General features: G+C 46.9%; 1 protein-coding gene across 5 annotated transcripts in view; it reads left to right on the top strand.

Moving 5' to 3' along the window:
• Positions 1-19,726, top strand: part of HNF4A (hepatocyte nuclear factor 4 alpha) — a 519,025-nt gene that overhangs the window by 429,302 nt on the left and 69,997 nt on the right. Inside the window, exon 1 of one of the 5 annotated variants that reach the window (XM_078651941.1) lies at positions 9,158-9,751. The exons of 2 other annotated variants lie outside the window; for them this stretch is intronic. In XM_078651941.1, coding sequence (XP_078508067.1) covers positions 9,631-9,751 — 121 coding nt within the window. In that variant the 5' untranslated portion in view covers positions 9,158-9,630. Of the gene's footprint in view, positions 1-9,157; positions 9,752-19,726 lie in introns of those variants that run through there. 2 more of the 5 variants (XM_078651942.1, XM_078651944.1) reach the window with 2 other exon arrangements.

Here is a 19,726-nt window from a genome sequence, read left to right as displayed (position 1 = left end):
TTAAAGATAAGCTTGGGAGAGTCCGTGATGTCAAGTGGTGTCTTAGCCGCAGACTGTGACCTCAAGTACGTTTTTATACGTCCTTGTTAAGTATAAGTAGATAAGTAATTATGTATGCCCTTTTCCCTTCTGCATCTTTCGGAAGTCTCTCAAACTGCAGGTCTCATACTTCCTGTCCTTTTCATCACTATTTTGACTTGTTCCTTCTGCTTACTCTTACTTTCACTTCCTCCACTTCACCCCTGCCACAAATACAGCACTGCATTTTCTTTTCCTTTGCGTTCTCAATATTTTGGCAGCTGTGCATTTCCTTCACACAGTTTCCATAGAATCAGAACTACAACTGGGACATATGATATGTGGCCATCACTGCGTGCGCTCCGCGGAGAGGCCGAAGAAGGGATGGGCGTTTAGTCTGAACAGTTTTATGCCCCAGTGAAAAGCACTGTCAGAAACTCCTGCTGCCAAGATCAACCCCAGAGCTCGGGATCAAGGTTCTTCATGAACACTGCGGCACATCCTGAATGCTCCTAGACCTCTAAAGGCGACTCCTTTCACAGTGTTTAGGATACAAGACTCCTATAGTGTATTTAAAATGAAACTACAGAAACATAACATCTAAGAAACTGAAATACTCCTAGAGAATACGTTCAAATAATCACCATTGCACTGCAACATGGAAGGAAATGGGTGAAAGATAAACAGGACAATGCATCTCTGACTTTGATTACCTTAAGGGTTCTTATACTTCTCATCAAGAAGAGGTCAGCGTTTTTACTTGTGAAGTTAAGGACACGACAATAGGGCCCAGTAGGGAAAGATGTCAATGCCACCCTTTAGATTTTGCTTACAGACAGATTTAGCTGTTTGTTTGCAAAAACCTGATGTGTACAATGCTGATACTATAAAGTGGGGTTTGGATCAGCCTATTGCTTATCGTTGGTTTGCTTTCCTGTCAATCTCCTTTGCTTACTTCTCTTTTGATTGCTTTCCTTCCACCTATTGTGTCTGTCCCATTTTAGGTCTCGGCTATTCCATCCCGTAGGGATGGTAGGCGAGACTTATAGTAAGGTTACCGAAAAGTCTACCCAACTGCGGATCTCGTACAGCTCATGTGAGCCAGGCGCGTGCACAGGAATTCGCTCCCCCTACCCCTCCCACAAAGCAAGACAAGACAAGAACATCAAAGCGACCGCGGCCGCTCTGGTTCCATTTGCCACCAGCCACTTCACACACTCCGCAGGTCATAAACAGGACCATCTGCTCGTGAATCGGAATGCTGGCATGGTTGCCCAGCCCCCCTCCCAGCGCTGCCTTTCCTCTGCCATTCTATGGTTTCCAATACATCTTACTAAAACCTAGTTATCTATGCTGAAGGATTTTTTTTTAGGGGACTTGTTTGCATGTTTTGACGTGGCTGAGTGGGAAACAAATCGTTTCTCTTTTATTGCAGAAGCAACCTTTCAAATATGTGTTCCTGCTATCCACGTGAGTTGGAAATTACGTAAAACATGCTATTTCTGTGAGAAGGGCGGTGGTTAGGCTTGGACTCTAGATTTCTTCTCCATGGTTTCTTACAACATTTAACAGTTTAACAGTAGCACACTACCGCCCTCACTCTACCGCCCTCACTCTACCACTCTACCGCCCTCACTCTACCACTCTACCGCCCTCACTCTACCACTCTACCGCCCTCACTCTACCACTCTACCGCCCTTACTCTACCACTCTACCGCCCTCAATCTACCACTCTACCGCCTTCACTCTACCGCCCTCACTCTTAACGCCCTCGCTTTACCACCCTCACTCTACCGCTCTACTGCCCTCACTCTACAGCCCTCACTCTACCGCTCTACTGCCCTCACTCTACCGCCCTCACTCTACCGCTCTACCGCCCCCACTCTACCGCCCTCACTCTACCACTCTACCGCCCTCACTCTACCGCCCTCACTCTACTGACCTCACTCTACCACTCTACCGCCCTCACTCTACCGCCCTCACCGACCTCACTCTACCGACCTCACTCTACCACTCTACCGCCCTCACACCCTCACTCTACTGCCCTCACTCTACCACTCTCACTCTACCACCCTCACTCTACCACCCTCACTCCACTGACCTCACTCTACCACCCTCACTCTAACGCCCTCACTCTACCGCTCTCACTCTACCACTCTACCGCCCTCACTCTACCACTCTACCGCCCTCACTCTACCGCGCTCACCGCCCTCACTCTTCCGCCCTCACCAACCTCACTCTACCGCCCTCACTCTACCACTCTACCGCCCTCACACCCTCACTCTACCGCCCTCACTCTACCGCCCTCACTCTACCGACCTCACTCTACCACCCTCACTCTACCGCCCTCACTCTACCGCCCTCACTCTACCACTCTACCGCCCTCACTCTACCACTCTACCGCCCTCACTGCCCTCACTCTACCGCCCTCACTCTACCGCCCTCACTCTACCACTCTACCACCCTCACACTCTCACTCTACCACTCTACCGCCCTCACTCTACCACTCTACCGCCCTCACGCTTCCGCCCCCACTCTACCGCCCTCACTCTACCACTCTACCGCCTCACTCTACCGCCCTTACTTCACTGCTCTACAGCCCTCACTCTACCACTCTACTGCCCTCACTCTACCGCTCTACCGCCCTAACTCTACCGCCCTCACTCTGCCACTACCGCCCTCACTCTACCGCCCTCACTCTACCACTCTACCGCCCTTACTCTACCACCCTTACTCTACCACTCTACCGCCCTCACTCTACCGCTCTACCGCCCTCACTCTACAGCTCTACCGCCCTCACTCTACCGCTCTACCGCCCTCACTCTACCACCCTCACTCTACCGCCCTTACTCTACCACCCTTACTCTACCACTCTACCACCCTCACTCTACCGCCCTCACTCTACCGCCCTCACTCTACCGCTCTACCACCCTCACTCTACCGCCCTCACTCTACCACTCTACTCTACCGCCCTCACTCTACCACTCTACCGCCCTCACTCTACCGCCTTCACTCTACTGCCCTCACTCTACCGCCCTCACTCTACCACTCTACCGCCCTCACTCTACCGCCCTCACTCTACCACTCTACCGCCCTCTCGACTGCCCTCACTCTACCACTCTACCGCCCTCACTCTACCACTCTACCGCCCTCACTCTACTACCCTCACTCTACCATGTTACCGCCCTCACTCTACCGCCCTCACTCTACCGCCCTCACACTACCACTCTACCGCCATCCCTCTACAACTCTACCGCCCTCACTCTACCACCCTCACTCTACCACTCTACCGCCCTCACTCTACCGCCCTCACTCTACCACTCTACCGCCCTCACTCTACCACTCTACCGCCCTCACTCTACCGCCCTCACTCTACCGCCCTCACTCTACCGCCCTTACTCTACCACCCTTACTGTACCACTCTACCGCCCTCACTCTACCGCCCTCACTCTACCACCCTCACTCTACCACTCTACCACCCTCACTCTACCACCCTCACTCTACCACTCTACTGTACCGCCCTCACTCTACCGCCCTCACTCTACCACTCTACCGCCCTCACTCTACCGCCCTCACTCTACCGCCCTCACTTTACTGCCCTCACTCTACCGCCCTCACTCTACCACTCTACCGCCCTCACTCTACCACTCTACCGCCCTCACTCTACCGCCCTTACTTCACTGCTCTACAGCCCTCACTCTACCACTCTACTGCCCTCACTCTACCGCTCTACCGCCCTAACTCTACCGCCCTCACTCTGCCACTACCGCCCTCACTCTACCGCCCTCACTCTACCACTCTACCGCCCTTACTCTACCACCCTTACTCTACCACTCTACCGCCCTCACTCTACCGCTCTACCGCCCTCACTCTACAGCTCTACCGCCCTCACTCTACCGCTCTACCGCCCTCACTCTACCACCCTCACTCTACCGCCCTTACTCTACCACCCTTACTCTACCACTCTACCACCCTCACTCTACCGCCCTTACTCTACCACTCTACTCTACCGCCCTCACTCTACCACTCTCCCGCCCTCACTCTACCGCCCTCACTCTACTGCCCTCACTCTACCGCCCTCACTCTACCACTCTACCGCCCTCACTCTACCGCCCTCACTCTACCACTCTACCGCCCTCTCGACTGCCCTCACTCTACCACTCTACCGCCCTCACTCTACCACTCTACCGCCCTCACTCTACTACCCTCACTCTACCATGTTACCGCCCTCACTCTACCGCCCTCACTCTACCGCCCTCACACTACCACTCTACCGCCATCACTCTACAACTCTACCGCCCTCACTCTACCACCCTCACTCTACCACTCTACCGCCCTCACTCTACTGCCCTCACTCTACCACTCTACCGCCCTCACTCTACCACTCAACCGCCCTCACTCTACCGCCCTCACTCTACTGCCCTCACTCTACCGCCCTAACTCTACCACCCTTACTCTACCACTCTACCGCCCTCACTCTACCGCCCTCACTCTACCACTCTACCACCCTCACTCTACCACCCTCACTCTACCACTCTACTGTACCGCCCTCACTCTACCGCCCTCACTCTACCACTCTACCGCCCTCACTCTACCGCCCTCACTCTACCGCCCTCACTCTACTGCCCTCACTCTACCGCCCTCACTCTACCACTCTACCGCCCTCACTCTACCACTCTACCGCCCTCACTCTACTACCCTCACTCTACCATGTTACCGCCCTCACTCTACCGCCCTCACTCTACCGCCCTCACACTACCACTCTGCCGCCATTACTCTACAACTCTACCGCCCTCACTCTACCACCCTCACTCTACCACTCTACCGCCCTCACTCTACCGCCCTCACTCTACCACTCTACCGCCCTCACTCTACCACTCAACTGCCCTCACTCTACCGCCCTCACTCTACCGCCCTCACTCTACCACCCTCACTCTGCCACTCTACCGCCATCACACCCTCACTCTACTGCCCTCACTCTACCACTCTCACTCTACCACTCTACCGCCCTCACTCTACCACTCTCACTCTACCACTCTACCGCCCTCACACCCTCACTCTACCACCCTCACTCTACCACTTTACCACCCTCACGCCCTCACTCTACCACCCTCACTCTACCACTCTATCGCCCTCACTCTACCACCTTCACTCTACCACTCTACCGCCCTCACTCTACCGCCCTCACGCCCTCACTCTACCACCCTCACTCTACTGCCCTCCCTCTACCGCCCTGATTCCCTCACTCTACCGCCCTCACTCTACCGCCCTCACACTACCACTCTACCACCATCACTCTACCGCCCTCACTCTACCACTCTACCACCCTCACTCTACCACTCTACCGCCCTCACGCCCTCACTCTACCACCCTCACTCTACCACTCTACCGCCCTCACTCTACCACCCTCACTCTACCACTCTACCGCTCTCACTCTACCGCCCTCAGTCTACCACTCTACCGCCCTCACTCTACCGCCCTCACTCTACCACTCTACTGCCCTCACACCCTCACTCTACCGCCCTCACTCTACCACTCTCACTCTACCACTACCACCCTCACTCTACCACCCTCACTCTACCACTCTACCGCCCTCACTCTACCGCCCTCACTCTACCACTCTACCGCCCTCATGCTACGGCCCTCACTCTACCGCCCTCATTCTACCACTCTACTGCCCTCACTCTACCACCCTCACTCTACCACTCTACCGCCCTCACTCTACCACTCTACCGCCCTCACTCTACTGCCCTCACTTTACCACTCTACCGCCCTCACTCTACCACTCTACCGCCCTCACTCTACCGCCTTCATGCCCTCTCTACCGCCCTCACTCTACAACTCTACCGCCCTTACTCTACCACTCTACCGCCCTCACTCTACCGCCCTCACTCTACCACTCTACCGCCTTCACTCTACCACTCTACTGCCCTGACTCTACCACCCTCACTCTACCACTCTACCGCCCTCACTCTACCACTCTACCGCCCTCACTCTACCACCCTCACTCTACCACTCTACCACCCTCATTCTACCGCCCTCACTCTACCACTCTACCGCCCTCACTCTACCGCCCTCACTCTACCACCCTCACTCTACTGCCATCACGCCCTCACTCTACTGCCCTCACTCTACCACTCTACCGCCCTCACTCTACCGCCCTCACTCTACTGCCCTCACTCTACCGCCCTCACTCTACCACTCTACCGCCCTCACTCTACCACTCTACCGCCCTCACTCTACTACCCTCACTCTACCATGTTACCGCCCTCACTCTACCGCCCTCACTCTACCGCCCTCACACTACCACTCTGCCGCCATCACTCTACAACTCTACCGCCCTCACTCTACCACCCTCACTCTACCACTCTACCGCCCTCACTCTACCGCCCTCACTCTACCACTCTACCGCCCTCACTCTATCACTCAACTGCCCTCACTCTACCGCCCTCACTCTACCGCCCTCACTCTACCACCCTCACTCTGCCACTCTACCGCCATCACACCCTCACTCTACTGCCCTCACTCTACCACTCTCACTCTACCACTCTACCGCCCTCACTCTACCACTCTCACTCTACCACTCTACCGCCCTCACACCCTCACTCTACCACCCTCACTCTACCACTTTACCACCCTCACGCCCTCACTCTACCACCCTCACTCTACCACTCTATCGCCCTCACTCTACCACCTTCACTCTACCACTCTACCGCCCTCACTCTACCGCCCTCACGCCCTCACTCTACCACCCTCACTCTACTGCCCTCACTCTACCGCCCTGATGCCCTCACTCTACCGCCCTCACTCTACCGCCCTCACACTACCACTCTACCACCATCACTCTACCGCCCTCACTCTACCACTCTACCACCCTCACTCTACCACTCTACCGCCCTCACGCCCTCACTCTACCACCCTCACTCTACCACTCTACCGCCCTCACTCCACCACCCTCACTCTACCACTCTACCGCTCTCACTCTACCGCCCTCAGTCTACCACTCTACCGCCCTCACTCTACCGCCCTCACTCTACCACTCTACTGCCCTCACACCCTCACTCTACCGCCCTCACTCTACCACTCTCACTCTACCACTCTACCACCCTCACTCTACCACCCTCACTCTACCACTCTACCGCCCTCACTCTACCGCCCTCACTCTACCACTCTACCGCCCTCATGCTACGGCCCTCACTCTACCGCCCTCATTCTACCACTCTACTGCCCTCACTCTACCACCCTCACTCTACCACTCTACCGCCCTCACTCTACCACTCTACCGCCCTCACTCTACTGCCCTCACTCTACCACTCTACCGCCCTCACTCTACCACTCTACCGCCCTCACTCTACCGCCTTCATGCCCTCTCTACCGCCCTCACTCTACAACTCTACCGCCCTTACTCTACCACTCTACCGCCCTCACTCTACCGCCCTCACTCTACCACTCTACCGCCTTCACTCTACCACTCTACTGCCCTGACTCTACCACCCTCACTCTACCACTCTACCGCCCTCACTCTACCACTCTACCGCCCTCACTCTACCACCCTCACTCTACCACCCTCACTCTACCGCCCTCATTCTACCGCCCTCACTCTGCCGCCCTCCCTCACTCTATCTATCGCCCTCCCTCCCTCTATCTATCTATCACCCTCCCTCTATCTATCTATCACCCTCCCTCTATCTATCTATCGCCTTCCCTCTATCTATCTATCGCATCACCACAGCATCACTCAGCACCACCACAGCATCACTCAGGGGCACAGCAACATCACTATGCGCTACCACAGCATCACTGAACGCCACAGCATCACTCGTCGCCACCACAACATAACTCAGTGCCACTACAGCATCAATCTGTGCAACCATTCAACAACAACTGGTTTAAATATGTTCTCTCAATGTTTCAAGCTTTATTACAAATGTCACAAAAAGATGTTAATATTTCACTTCTGTTCTTGGATTTTCATCACAATAAAATACACTGAACATAATCTTCACAAAAGTTATTTCCAAAAGTTTAAGCTATTGCCATTATAAATTACAATAACTTTTATTTAAGTATTAATTATTTAAAAAAATAAAAGCCATTGTTATTTGTAATATCAATACATCTAAGTCACGTAAATACAACACATATTGCATTACAAATGCTATAGGTGTCACATTTGCGAAAATTAAAACTATTGGAATTGTAAATGACAAAGCTATTAATTTAGCTATTTTCAAAACCAACACATAAATACAAAATTTGTCATTTACAATATCAATAGCTCAAACTTTACTAATGCGAGACCTATTGCATTGCAAATGCTTGTTGCTTGTAGTGATTGGATCAGATATCAATATTACAATATAATATATATATTTAAGGAAACGCAGGAGGTTAATTAAATTAGCAAAAAAACTGCAGGAAAAACACTGGTCCTAAAAAAATAAATGATAGCCACAAAAGGAAAAAAAATGTATTCGGATTTAGATGTGGTAGACAATAAACACCAACCTGCAAGGTGGCCAGCTGTAGCCAGGGCGAAATAGCTTTATTTCAGCAGGTGCTACAGTACTTAATTTGAATATTAATAATAATAACTGCAGGAGCTCAAAGTTGTTCTTTGCAGCCTGCACCGGTGCTGTGGAATGCCAGAGATGGAGAGTACCAAGTCTGCCTGGTCTTGTTTCCACCTCGTGCTTCTTTCTTACAACACCCTGCACCTTTTGCCTCTTTATCTCATTCTTGCAGGCTGTTTGCCAGCCTTATTTTGTCTGTTTGCCATTGTTTTCCCATCTTTTTCTTCTTCCTTTTTCCCACCTTTGTCTGCCTTTCTTTCTTTTGCTTTAGACCTAAGTTTGACTATGAAAAGTCCCGGTTCCCAGAACACTATAGCCTGTGCCTCGTACCGGCAAACACCGGTACAAATTAAGTGACACTTGGGCCTGTGTTGTGGAAGGCCTCTTGACCCCATTTATATATCTCTTTTGCCACCAAACATGGGGGCGTCAGGCCCATTTTCCCTTGGTTGTAGTGAGGCTCACAGCACGCTTGCTACAGCACCGGCAGTAGTGCTAAAAATGCTAATTAGCTCCAGATAACATCAGGCTCAGAGACTGCAATGATTGTTTACCTTGCACTCCTGTGGCATCACTTTCCATTGTGATGATGGTGGAAGATTGTCTCGCCGGTGCTGCCTTGAAGATCGCCTTTGCTGACAGCGAACAATAAAGCCCGGGGTTAAAGCCCCAGAGCTCCCTTTAAATTATATATTTTTTTTAACATAACTGAGCCAGGAGGGCACTGACCTACCCAGTAGCGGAAACTGGCAAAGTGTGTGCAATTATGTAATAAACAGTCAACAAAATCAGTGCAGCTCTACCTTAAAAGAGTATTTGCCATGTACATCAACCAGGAGGGGTGATTAAACATTAACTCGCCCAGGCCTCCACCCCTGAGCCGAGAGAGTATAGGCCTTGAAGCTAAACTAATCCTGCCAGAGGAATCTCTCAAATTAAGGACAGCAGAGAGGGGACGGGCCAGCGCGGAGGCAGCCGAGGTTTTGAGGGCCAATAACCTCAAACAAGGGACTGTCTGGGGCCTGGGCGCTGTTTGCTGATGATAATGCGGCTTTCGAAAGCCCTGCTAGACATGGAGATGGCAGACTACAGCGAGGCCTTAGACCCAGCCTACACCACCCTGGAGTTCGAAAACATGCAAGTACTGGCCATGGGCAACGGTAAGTCTGGGCACTTCAGTAAAACCTTACTTGATATTATATTACATTTTTAGAAGTTTGGAAAGCGCTGTGTGTCCCATTTTGATTACTTCAGGCCACTACTTGCTACGCTGTAAATTTCGCCTTTATTTTTAAATCTGCTCAATTACATGTTCTTATATTAGTTACTGTCATTGCTTAATAGTTTTAAGCTATAAAATATTATTATATGATATTATGTTCAATATAATTCAGAAAGTCCAGCCTGCGGAAAGTGTTTCTTGTGGATCAAATATAGATACAATGTCAATTGTATAGAGTGTGTGTTACAGGAATGGATTGCCATGTTATGTGAACAGCCAATTTCTCTTTTTTTAATATTTATTTTGCTCTTTTTTAAATTATGCTATAAACATGAATATATCGGTAGTGTTCACTGAGGTAAAGAAGTGTAACATCTTAGAGGTCATAGAAGTAACAGTTAACTTTAACACCTTAAAAGATAGGCCACATTTTATCCAAGGTATTCTGAAAACCAGAAGAATTGTATACTATAGGACTGTGCTAAGGTTTAAAGCTTTTCATACCGGTGAAACGGTGCGTTGCCATTTCCACACGTAACTCTACACCCTGTGTTATTCCTGAATTTTAATTTAAAGAAGTATCATCAAAGTGCTAATGTCGGGTATATTTTTGTTGGGTATGAACAACCTCAACTTTCTGATGCTGCAATTCAGTTTTTGCTCTGCATATAAATAACATTTCGATAAACGTACATGTTGAAATTAAAAACAGTACTATGTACTTCCTTTTGGGCAAAATACTTTAAGTGTGAGAGACCTTCTTTTATACTGATGCAACAGTTCACAATCGCGATCCAAAATGTTCACTAGTGTAATTTTGCCCCGACATTTCCAGATGACATAGATCGTTCTAGTCAGGTTTAACTTTTTTACACGTGCAAAACCATGACATTTTACACTGGTTAGCCTTCCAAATATCGTGGAAATGATGGTGCACAATTGCACTGGCATCAATATACAATCCATGTAAAACCGAATCTTAACGCAAAAAATGCACTGACACCAGCGAAGGAATCTAGGCCTGTATTGGAAACTGTGGGGCTTATTTGCAAGCCACTTGCACCACTTTTGCGTCACTTTCCCCATGTTAAAATTGACGCAAAAGTGGCGAAAGAGGCTTGTAACTCTGCCCCTGTGTATTTGACACTGTTGTGAGTAATCAAGCTATGTGCTTACAGAGTCAATAGTCTTAGTACCAGGTGTGTGGAATGTGTGTATGACTATTTGTGAACTGATGATTTTTCTGATGTTGTAAAAGTGATTCTAGGAATGTCAGCAGGTTCTTTCAAGCCTATACACACATTAGGTGGGTAATTTCTCTGTTGTGACCAGCTTTTTAGCAAATGACTGGTTCAAATCTTGACAGGTCCTATCAAGCCTGTCCTGTCATTCTTCTCAGGTAGATAAGGGAAACATCATTTACTCCGAAGGCATCACCACGCATAACGTTTACCACGCTACATTTACCACGTAAACGTTTTTTCAATGCGGGTGCCTTCCACGACCGTTTTTACCACACAAGTACGTTCTGCGTGGGTTGGGGGGAGACGTGATATTCATTCCAGTCATTCTGCGTGGGCTTGGGGGGGCTGGGGGGCTCGGGGGGTCTCCCCCCCCAAAAATAACAAAAAATATGGAGCGTTTTACTTAAATAAAAAATAAACGCTGTTTATTTTTTTTGAAGTAAAAGGAAAGAGCCTCCCCCAAAGACGTGCCGTGTACGTAAAAATAGTAGTCCTTTTTTAATTTTGGTAGACGTGTTTTGACGCTTGTTTCAATGGTGGATGGATGTAAGGGCTGCTGGTGAAAGACGTGCAGTTGTCAGGTAAGACGTTTTTACGCGTGGTATAATCCTTTGTTGTAAATTACAGCGTGGTAAAGCCACTTGCGATGTAAAATTTGCGTGGTAAAGCCATGCGTGGTAATTGAAAGAGTGGTATGATCATATATTCGTAGATAAAATAAGTAAAACTGAGTTGGAAAATAGTAATAGTTGCTCTGAACATCTTTTAACCTGAAGAAAGGGTAACTGGATCCTGAAAAGCAATGAATGTTGAAATAATGTTTAGTTCATAAGAATTAAACATGTATGTGGTTTTCAACATTAAATATAATTAGAAGAAATTAACTGTATATTTGAGGAACAGATTAAAAATATACGCTGAAGAAATCGAATACACTGATAATGGCAATAGATATTGTTAAGCACTATTAAAAAAGTGTGGCCTGCTTATTCGGTAGAACATACAGACAGTAAATGATAAAAATGGCACCTGTTCTAAGTATTTCTAGTAAAGTATGTCAGCCAGACAGGTATTCAAGAGTATGATTATTTGGAATTAAAACTGTCTTCCATTCATTCAATAGGATTTCAATTGCGCATTGAAAAAAGATTAATAAAAAGCTCCCTAAAAGCAAAGGTGTGAATAATACGTTTAACGTGTATGGCACAAACAGTGAGACCAATACATGTATCCTGTATTCACCAGATAAACTAGAGAAAAGGTCTGTTATTTTAAATCTTGGTGGCTACGGCTTTTTTTTACATTTCTCACAATAAATAGTGTTTGGTGTCCCAGTGTGAGTGTAGATGTCACTTCGGCTGTTTACTTTACAGATAACTCAGTGATGCGAAGCATCCAGTTGTAACATCTGCGAATCTTAAGTTAAGTTAGAATAGGTGAGCCATTTGTGAAGTTAACACAGCAGTTAAATCACAAGTGTTTCCCAACACTAGAGAGGAGTTTCATTTTCACCCAAATTACTATTAGCGCCCTGCCCCTCCTAGCAGCTCAGCTAGCTGTAAAGTAGCTTTATGAACTAGAATCGTCAAATGGGCGTATTTGTTGTAAAAACGTATATTGTGCCTCGGCGAACCCGTAGGGCCTGATTCACAAACGCCTTTACTTTCCTGACGGAGTTTCCGCTCAGAGAACTCACAGTGCGGAGATTCCGCCTTGAGAGCGGAGACTCCCCCAAGATGGCGGTGACTCCGCCACCAGAGCGAGGTTTTATGTGAACCAGGCCTTTACTGCTTGCACCATCAGCTTTCTGTTAAAAGTTTAATAGGCATTTCCATCGACACTTTTTCCTTCGAATCGAGCCCTCAAACGTATTATCACAAAGCAAAGTAGTCTTACGCTTACAGTAAACTACCTTCTTACTTTTCGACACCATGAATGAAAATGTGTCAAAATAGGTAAACGGTCGGCACAAGTGTGTACGTGAATTTTTGCGTGCGTGTGTCTTTCGTGTGCATATTAATATTTAAATTTGATTCATTTATAGTATATTTAGATTACATTGGGGGAAAAAGAAGAGTGTGCCATTTCATTTGCTTATTTATATCTTTGGAGATTCTGGACGAATTTTCCCCAAAATGCCTAGTCTGGTTTGGTAGATGATATTGTTGGTTTTGTGAAATGTGGTGTGTATTGGTTCAGGATTCGGGCTCTTTGAGCGGAGTGGAAGAAACTCGAAATCTGAATTTACACAGAGCTCTCTCTACTGGAAAGACTTCCCTGAAGTGACTGAAACAATTCTCACCAGACTGGTGCTCAGGTGTTCCCGTGAGAGACGGTCATTTATTCATTTGTGAGACAGTGGTGGCGAATGGTGTTCTTAAGTTCTGCTTGTAGCATGACAACTTGTCATGGGGCACCGTTTCCAGAACTTGCCTTTATTGTAAGAATGTAATGCATACTGGGAGTTGTAGTGTGAGTTAACTCCAGTTGGCGACCACATAACACTGGTATGCAAAAAAAGAGCTTAATGCTGAAACATTCTAGTTGGGGTGGGGAACGCTTACGTGATACCTGAATCCACGTATAAAGGCCCTTATACCCACCAGAAGACTAACATTACCGTATTGAAAGAGACAAACAGTCACAGAAGACAGTCGAACACGGAAACGAAAGCAGAGCCCTGGCGACATTCACAGAGACTGGACTTTAGAGAAGGTGTTCCACAGGCAGACACCCAGAGAGTCTAAGAGACAGGCAGAAAATGACAGACACGCAGAAACACTCATAGATAGTCATAAACCTCAGGGGCGGCTCTAGGCTTATGGCGGCCCTGGGCAGGGAGCGTAGGTGGGGGGCCCCGAAGAGGGGGTCCAGGTGGGGCGGAGCCCCCCGGAGCTCAGGCAGGTGTTTTAATCAACATCCAGAAAAGGCGTTAGATTACCAGCCAATCAGGAACCAGAAGGAACGCATGCGGGGAGGCCAGTGAAGAGGGTGGGGGGTCAGGGTGTTTGGAAGTGGAACAGAGCCGGAGGTCGCCAAATCCCTGCCAGGGGCCGCCACGCAAATATGTATTCATCCTCAGAGGATTATTATATTAAGGATATAAATTGGCGTGGCAGTCCCTGGGGTTGGGCTGCTCTGTGCAGGTGCACAACTTGCACATGCCTAAGGCCCCCCTGTAAACCTGTACTCATTGAGAGGCACTCCAGAGAGTCGAAGAGACAGGCAGACACTCACAGACATGCAGAAACAACCACAGATAATCATAAACCTGCAGTCATTGAGAGGCACTCCGGAGAGACTAAGAGACAGGCAGAAACTCACAGACACGTAGAAACAACCACAGATAATCATAAACCTGCAGTCATTGAGAGGAATTTCGGAGAGACTAAGAGACAGGCAGAAAATCACAGACACAGAGAAACACTCATAGATAGTCATAAACCTGCACTCATTGAGCAGCACTCCCTCACTGACTGTCTGTCAGGCACTCATATATACTCACAGTCAAATACATCAGGCTGTCCTAGAATCTACAAGCATTCATCGAGAGGCACTCCCGAGAGTCTAAGAGACAGGCAGAAACTCACAGACACTCAGATAATCATAAACCTGCAGTCATTGAGAGGCACTCCATAGAGTCTAAGAGACAGGCATAAACTCACAGACAGGTAGATAATCATAAACCTGCAGTCATTGAGAGGCACTCAAGAGAGTCTAAGAGACAGACAGAAACTCAAAGACATGCAGAAACACTCATAGATAGTTATAAACCTGTCCTTATTGAGAGCCACTCAAAAGAGGTTCAGAGACAGGCAGAAACCAACAGGCACACAGAAACACTCATAGATAGTCATACGCCTGCTCTCATTGAGAGGCACCTCAGAGAGGCTAAGAGACAGTCACACAGAAACACTCATAAATAGTCATACACCTGCTCTCATTGAGAGGGACTCCAGAGCAGCCAAGCGACAGGCCGAAACTCACAGATACAGAGAAACACTCATAGATAATCCTAAAACTGCAGTCACTTCAGAGGTACTCCAGAGAGGCTTAGAGACAGGCAGAAACTCACAGACACTCAGAAACACTCTTAGATAGTCATAAACCTGCAGTCATTGAGAGGCACTCTAGACACTCTAAGAAACAGGTAGAAACTCACAGACACACAGAAACATTTATAGATAATCATAAACCTGTACTCAATGAGAGGCACACCAGAGAGTCTAAGAGACAGGCAGACACTCACAGACACGCAGAAACAATCACAGATAATCATAAACCTGCAGTCATTGAGAGGCACTCCAGAGAGTCTAAGAGACAGGCAGAACACTCACAGACATGCAGAAACAATCACAGATAATCATAAACTTGCACTCATTGAGCGGCACTCTGTCACTGACTGTCAGGCACTCATATACACTCACAGTCAAATACATCTGGCTACCCTAGAATCTACAGGCATTGGCTGTCTCTTGCAGAGACAGACAGAATGACACCAACAGCAACATAAAAATACGTTCACTGCCGAATGGAGCCAGTATCAGACAGACAAAGACACTGCCAGCTTGAACCTGACATGACAGGCAGGGGCAGGTGCTAGCCAACAGCTATGCACAGCTACCGACACAGTCAGTGACAGACGGTGACTCTGTATCACACGGACACTGGTAGACAATAGAAAAAAGACACTGACATGTCTATGCTCGCAGACACTGGTAAGAGAAACTGGCAAACACCAGCAGTGAAACTCACAGACAGGTGCGGTCTGACAGAGAAAATCAATCAATTATTCGATCAATCAATCAATCAGGATTTATATAGCATGTCTAATCCACCGATAGGGTATCCAGGCGCTCTGATCCAGACAAAGTCTGATACTATAATACACTGACACACAGCAGTGCAAACATATTCACAGTCCTATACAGACAAAAATTGACAATGATAGACACTGACAGACAAACACTGACAGATATTCTCAAAGACAAAAAGTCAAAGAGAGGAGTGGTGTGTCAATGTCACTGAACGGCAGTGTAACACCGACACTTAGACAGACCAATAGACTGGCCCAGGCAGACACAGACATGCATTGAAAGCAGTGACATTGACAGACACTGAGAAACACTGTTGCTCAAATTCAGATACACTTAGGGATTATCCGTGAGTCCAACTGAGAGACAGGGGCAGTCACAGATACCCATGCAGACACTCATAAACAGGCACTGACAGTAAAAACGTGAACAGGTATTGACATTGACAGATACATACAGGCACTCTCAGTCAGACACTGTAAAATATGCATAGAGCAGGCTTCTGCAACGAGCAGCTCGTGAGCTATTGGCAGCTCTCCAGCTACCTATAAGTACCTCTCCTGTGTGCAGGCCAATGTACTATATTAGAAGCTTTTGCTTGACCGAATTACTGTGTGCATTTTCAGAACTCATGAGCAGATGTTCGGGGAGACTTATAGCCAATATGAACTTAGAGACAGGGCCATTACAGCTGTGGCTGCTATGTATCACCCTCTTACAGGCATTTCACATTGACAAAGTATTTTTACATTACTTTTGACAAAGCATTTTTACATTACTTCTGGGAACCATGCCTGATGCCCCGAGGTGATCACTGACTGTAATCTTGCATATGGTGGCCACTAATGTAATCTTGTCAGGTGCTGTCAATATTTAAACTCTAATAATGTTAGTAGCTCAGGATGGTTTCCATTGAACACAGTTCTGGATTACCAAATAGGCAAAGTAGGCACCGACCTATGGGCCCCACTCCTTTTAGGGGACCTGCGACAACAAATCAAAATAATATTGATTTTATCTTGAAAGAAAATTAAAATCAAGCTTTCTTAAATATTGTTGCCAAAAGATAGAAAAAAATTAATCAACTCAAAGAATCGAAAACTTTACATTAAAGACTTTATTGGAGAGAATACTGTATTAATGTAATGTACCCATTAACAATTTAAAGTATATAAAGCAGAGATATCAGATTCACACAACAGTTTGTCTCTTAAAAACTCATCTTCTGACAGCTGTCAGTTTGTAAAAAAAATATCCGTGCATTGGGTATTTGGAGATAATTTGCAAGGAGGGGGCCCAGAAATTTCGACTGCCTAGGGACCTCCACAGGGTTCAATCCGGCACTGATTGAACATAAATCGTTCTTACTACAGAAAAGTTTGGAAGCCCCTTGGTTAGAGAGACACTGTGGAGCCCTCACAGACAGTCATCAAGCTACACTGGCCAACAGAACCTAATAACCTGTTGAAATAACTCATGTGCATACATTGACACTGACAATCAGTGACTGGCCATTCCGTGCAAATGGACAAGGTTATCCCGACAACATTTCCATCATGCTACATGGGCATAAAAAACAAAGTAAATAGTTCAGAATTAACATTGACAATATGGCATAATAAAGCCTCTGGTAAGTAACAATACACTCTTGAGAACAATGCTTTATGAACCACAGTAGGTTTAGTACGAGTCATTTTGTACCCGAGTACCAGAATTATGTGTCAGGTACTGGAATTATGTGTCAGGGGAGGGCCAAATTATGCAGTAGTGTTGAGTAAATTATGCAGCATGCAAGGGTAAATAATACAACGTAATGTGGCACATTTTCTGATAGTATTACTTCATTATTTGGTACTCTTTACACTGTCTGGGCATTGGTTGCACCTCATTACTACCAGTTTAACACCCAGTTTTAGCACTAACAGCCTGATTCATCAAGCCGAAATCCGCTCGCAAAGGGCCAGATTCTGAGAATCTGGCCCTTTGCGAGCGCTATTTTTGCATTTGGGATTCATCATCCCAAATGCAAAAATCGGTAATAGCGATTTCGCTATTTTGCGAGGAATTACATTTAAGGAATCTCTATTTGAGATTCCTTAAATGCAATTCATCATCCATTTAAAAATTGCGAATTCGCAATTTCGGCCCGCTATTTACCGCGAGGTCAAACCTCGTGGTAAATAGCGAAAACTTAGAAAAAAGCTTTTAAAAGCATTTTTCTAAGTTGCATGTTGCACACACACATGTCCTTTGGACATGTGTGTGCGCAACACCTGTTTCAATTTGCATTTAAGGGGTGCTACAGGGTGTCCTTTGGACACCCCTGGCACCCTTTAAATCGCTATCTTATTTGCGATTAGCAAATTGCTAATCGCAAATAAGGAATACTCCCCATTCATTGGCCCATAGGAATGAATGGGGAGTTATTCCTTATTTGCGATTAGCAATTTGCTAATCGCAAATAAGGAATGTGTAGGAATCGCAATTCTTTTTGAGATTCCTACATGAATCCCGTTTTGCGAGTCTGTAATAGCGATTCCTTATGAATCGCTATTATAGACTCGCAAAACGGGTCTTTGATGAATCAGGCTGCATGCAACAGAAAGGTGACCAGTTAACCTTTGAAAAAGGCCTTCTACTAGGCGGCAACACCTGTCATTGCAATTTTTAGTAATTTTTGACCAGTTTGAGCTAGAAACAAAATGTTTGTTTTTATTAAAATCTGGAAATTAAGCAGCAGATGATGGATTATGTGTCAAATGTCGCAAATCTATAATTATACAAAAATCGCCACGCAATCGTGTAATTCCAGTGACCCTGGTCATGTCCCACGTATTATTGTGCTTTATGTTTAATTGCAACTTTTTATGATAATCTTAAGAATGCTCTGGAACACCATCATAGTCTGGGCTACTAACACTATGCTACTGCGAAGCACACCAAATTGTACGTGGCCAGCACCAGGGGTCTCAGGCTGTGAAAGGGGCAACGGGAATATTCAAGGATGCTCCTTGTACTATGGGTGCCAGGCGCACAAATTACACCTAGGAAGGCGGGTCCGACACTCTATTCGGTGCCTATTACCCAATCACAGAGTATTCTCATAGGACTGGGGAATCTCATACTTTGGAGGACAGGGCCAATAATACCTCGTAAAGAAACTAATGAGAGCACATGTTGGTAATTACTTCGGTTATGAGGCCATTTTAGGGTGCACTAGTGGCGATTTCATGCCTAAATTATACGTAAAGGAACTACTGTGTAATGATTTGTTAATTTTGAAAATGACAGACTTGAAAAAGACCCGGCGAGCCTGCCGTTGAAGGGTTGAAACATGTGTTGGCTGATTCTGTTCAAATGAAGATGTTATATTAACCCCCCTTCAAATGGAGTTGCCATATTAATCCAATACAATTATTTATAAACATCAACAACTATTGATGGAAAATGTTATACAAAAGTGGAGTCAAAATCACATTGAAGATGACCAATATTTGTGATTACATTGTTCTAAAAAAGAACCAAAAAAGTAGAACGTTTTAGAGGAACATCATACGCAACACTTTTTTACACAGGCACACAAATTACCACTCACAAAGTGAGGCTCTTGTGCATCACAGTGAGGGGATTACTTTGTGTTTCTACACACCTATGTCAAATGTAAGACTAACAAAACGCTGTGGGCTGATCCAAAACGTGATGCAAAGCCAATGGAACCAATGCCAACAGGTAGATCCCCCAAACAAGCCAGTGGCTGAAGGGGGCTGACAAAACCCACTTTTTATTGTATGTGTATGCTATATGTGGTCTGCTGTGGTGTTTAGTATTGTGTTCGGTAGTGACATGGGGTCTTTT

This window comes from Lissotriton helveticus, chromosome 7 (genome assembly GCF_964261635.1).
Source record: "Lissotriton helveticus chromosome 7, aLisHel1.1, whole genome shotgun sequence".
NCBI lineage: Eukaryota > Metazoa > Chordata > Amphibia > Caudata > Salamandridae > Lissotriton > Lissotriton helveticus.
The sequence above is the reverse complement of the archived record's forward strand: the minus strand, read 5'-3'. Positions and strand labels throughout refer to the sequence as shown.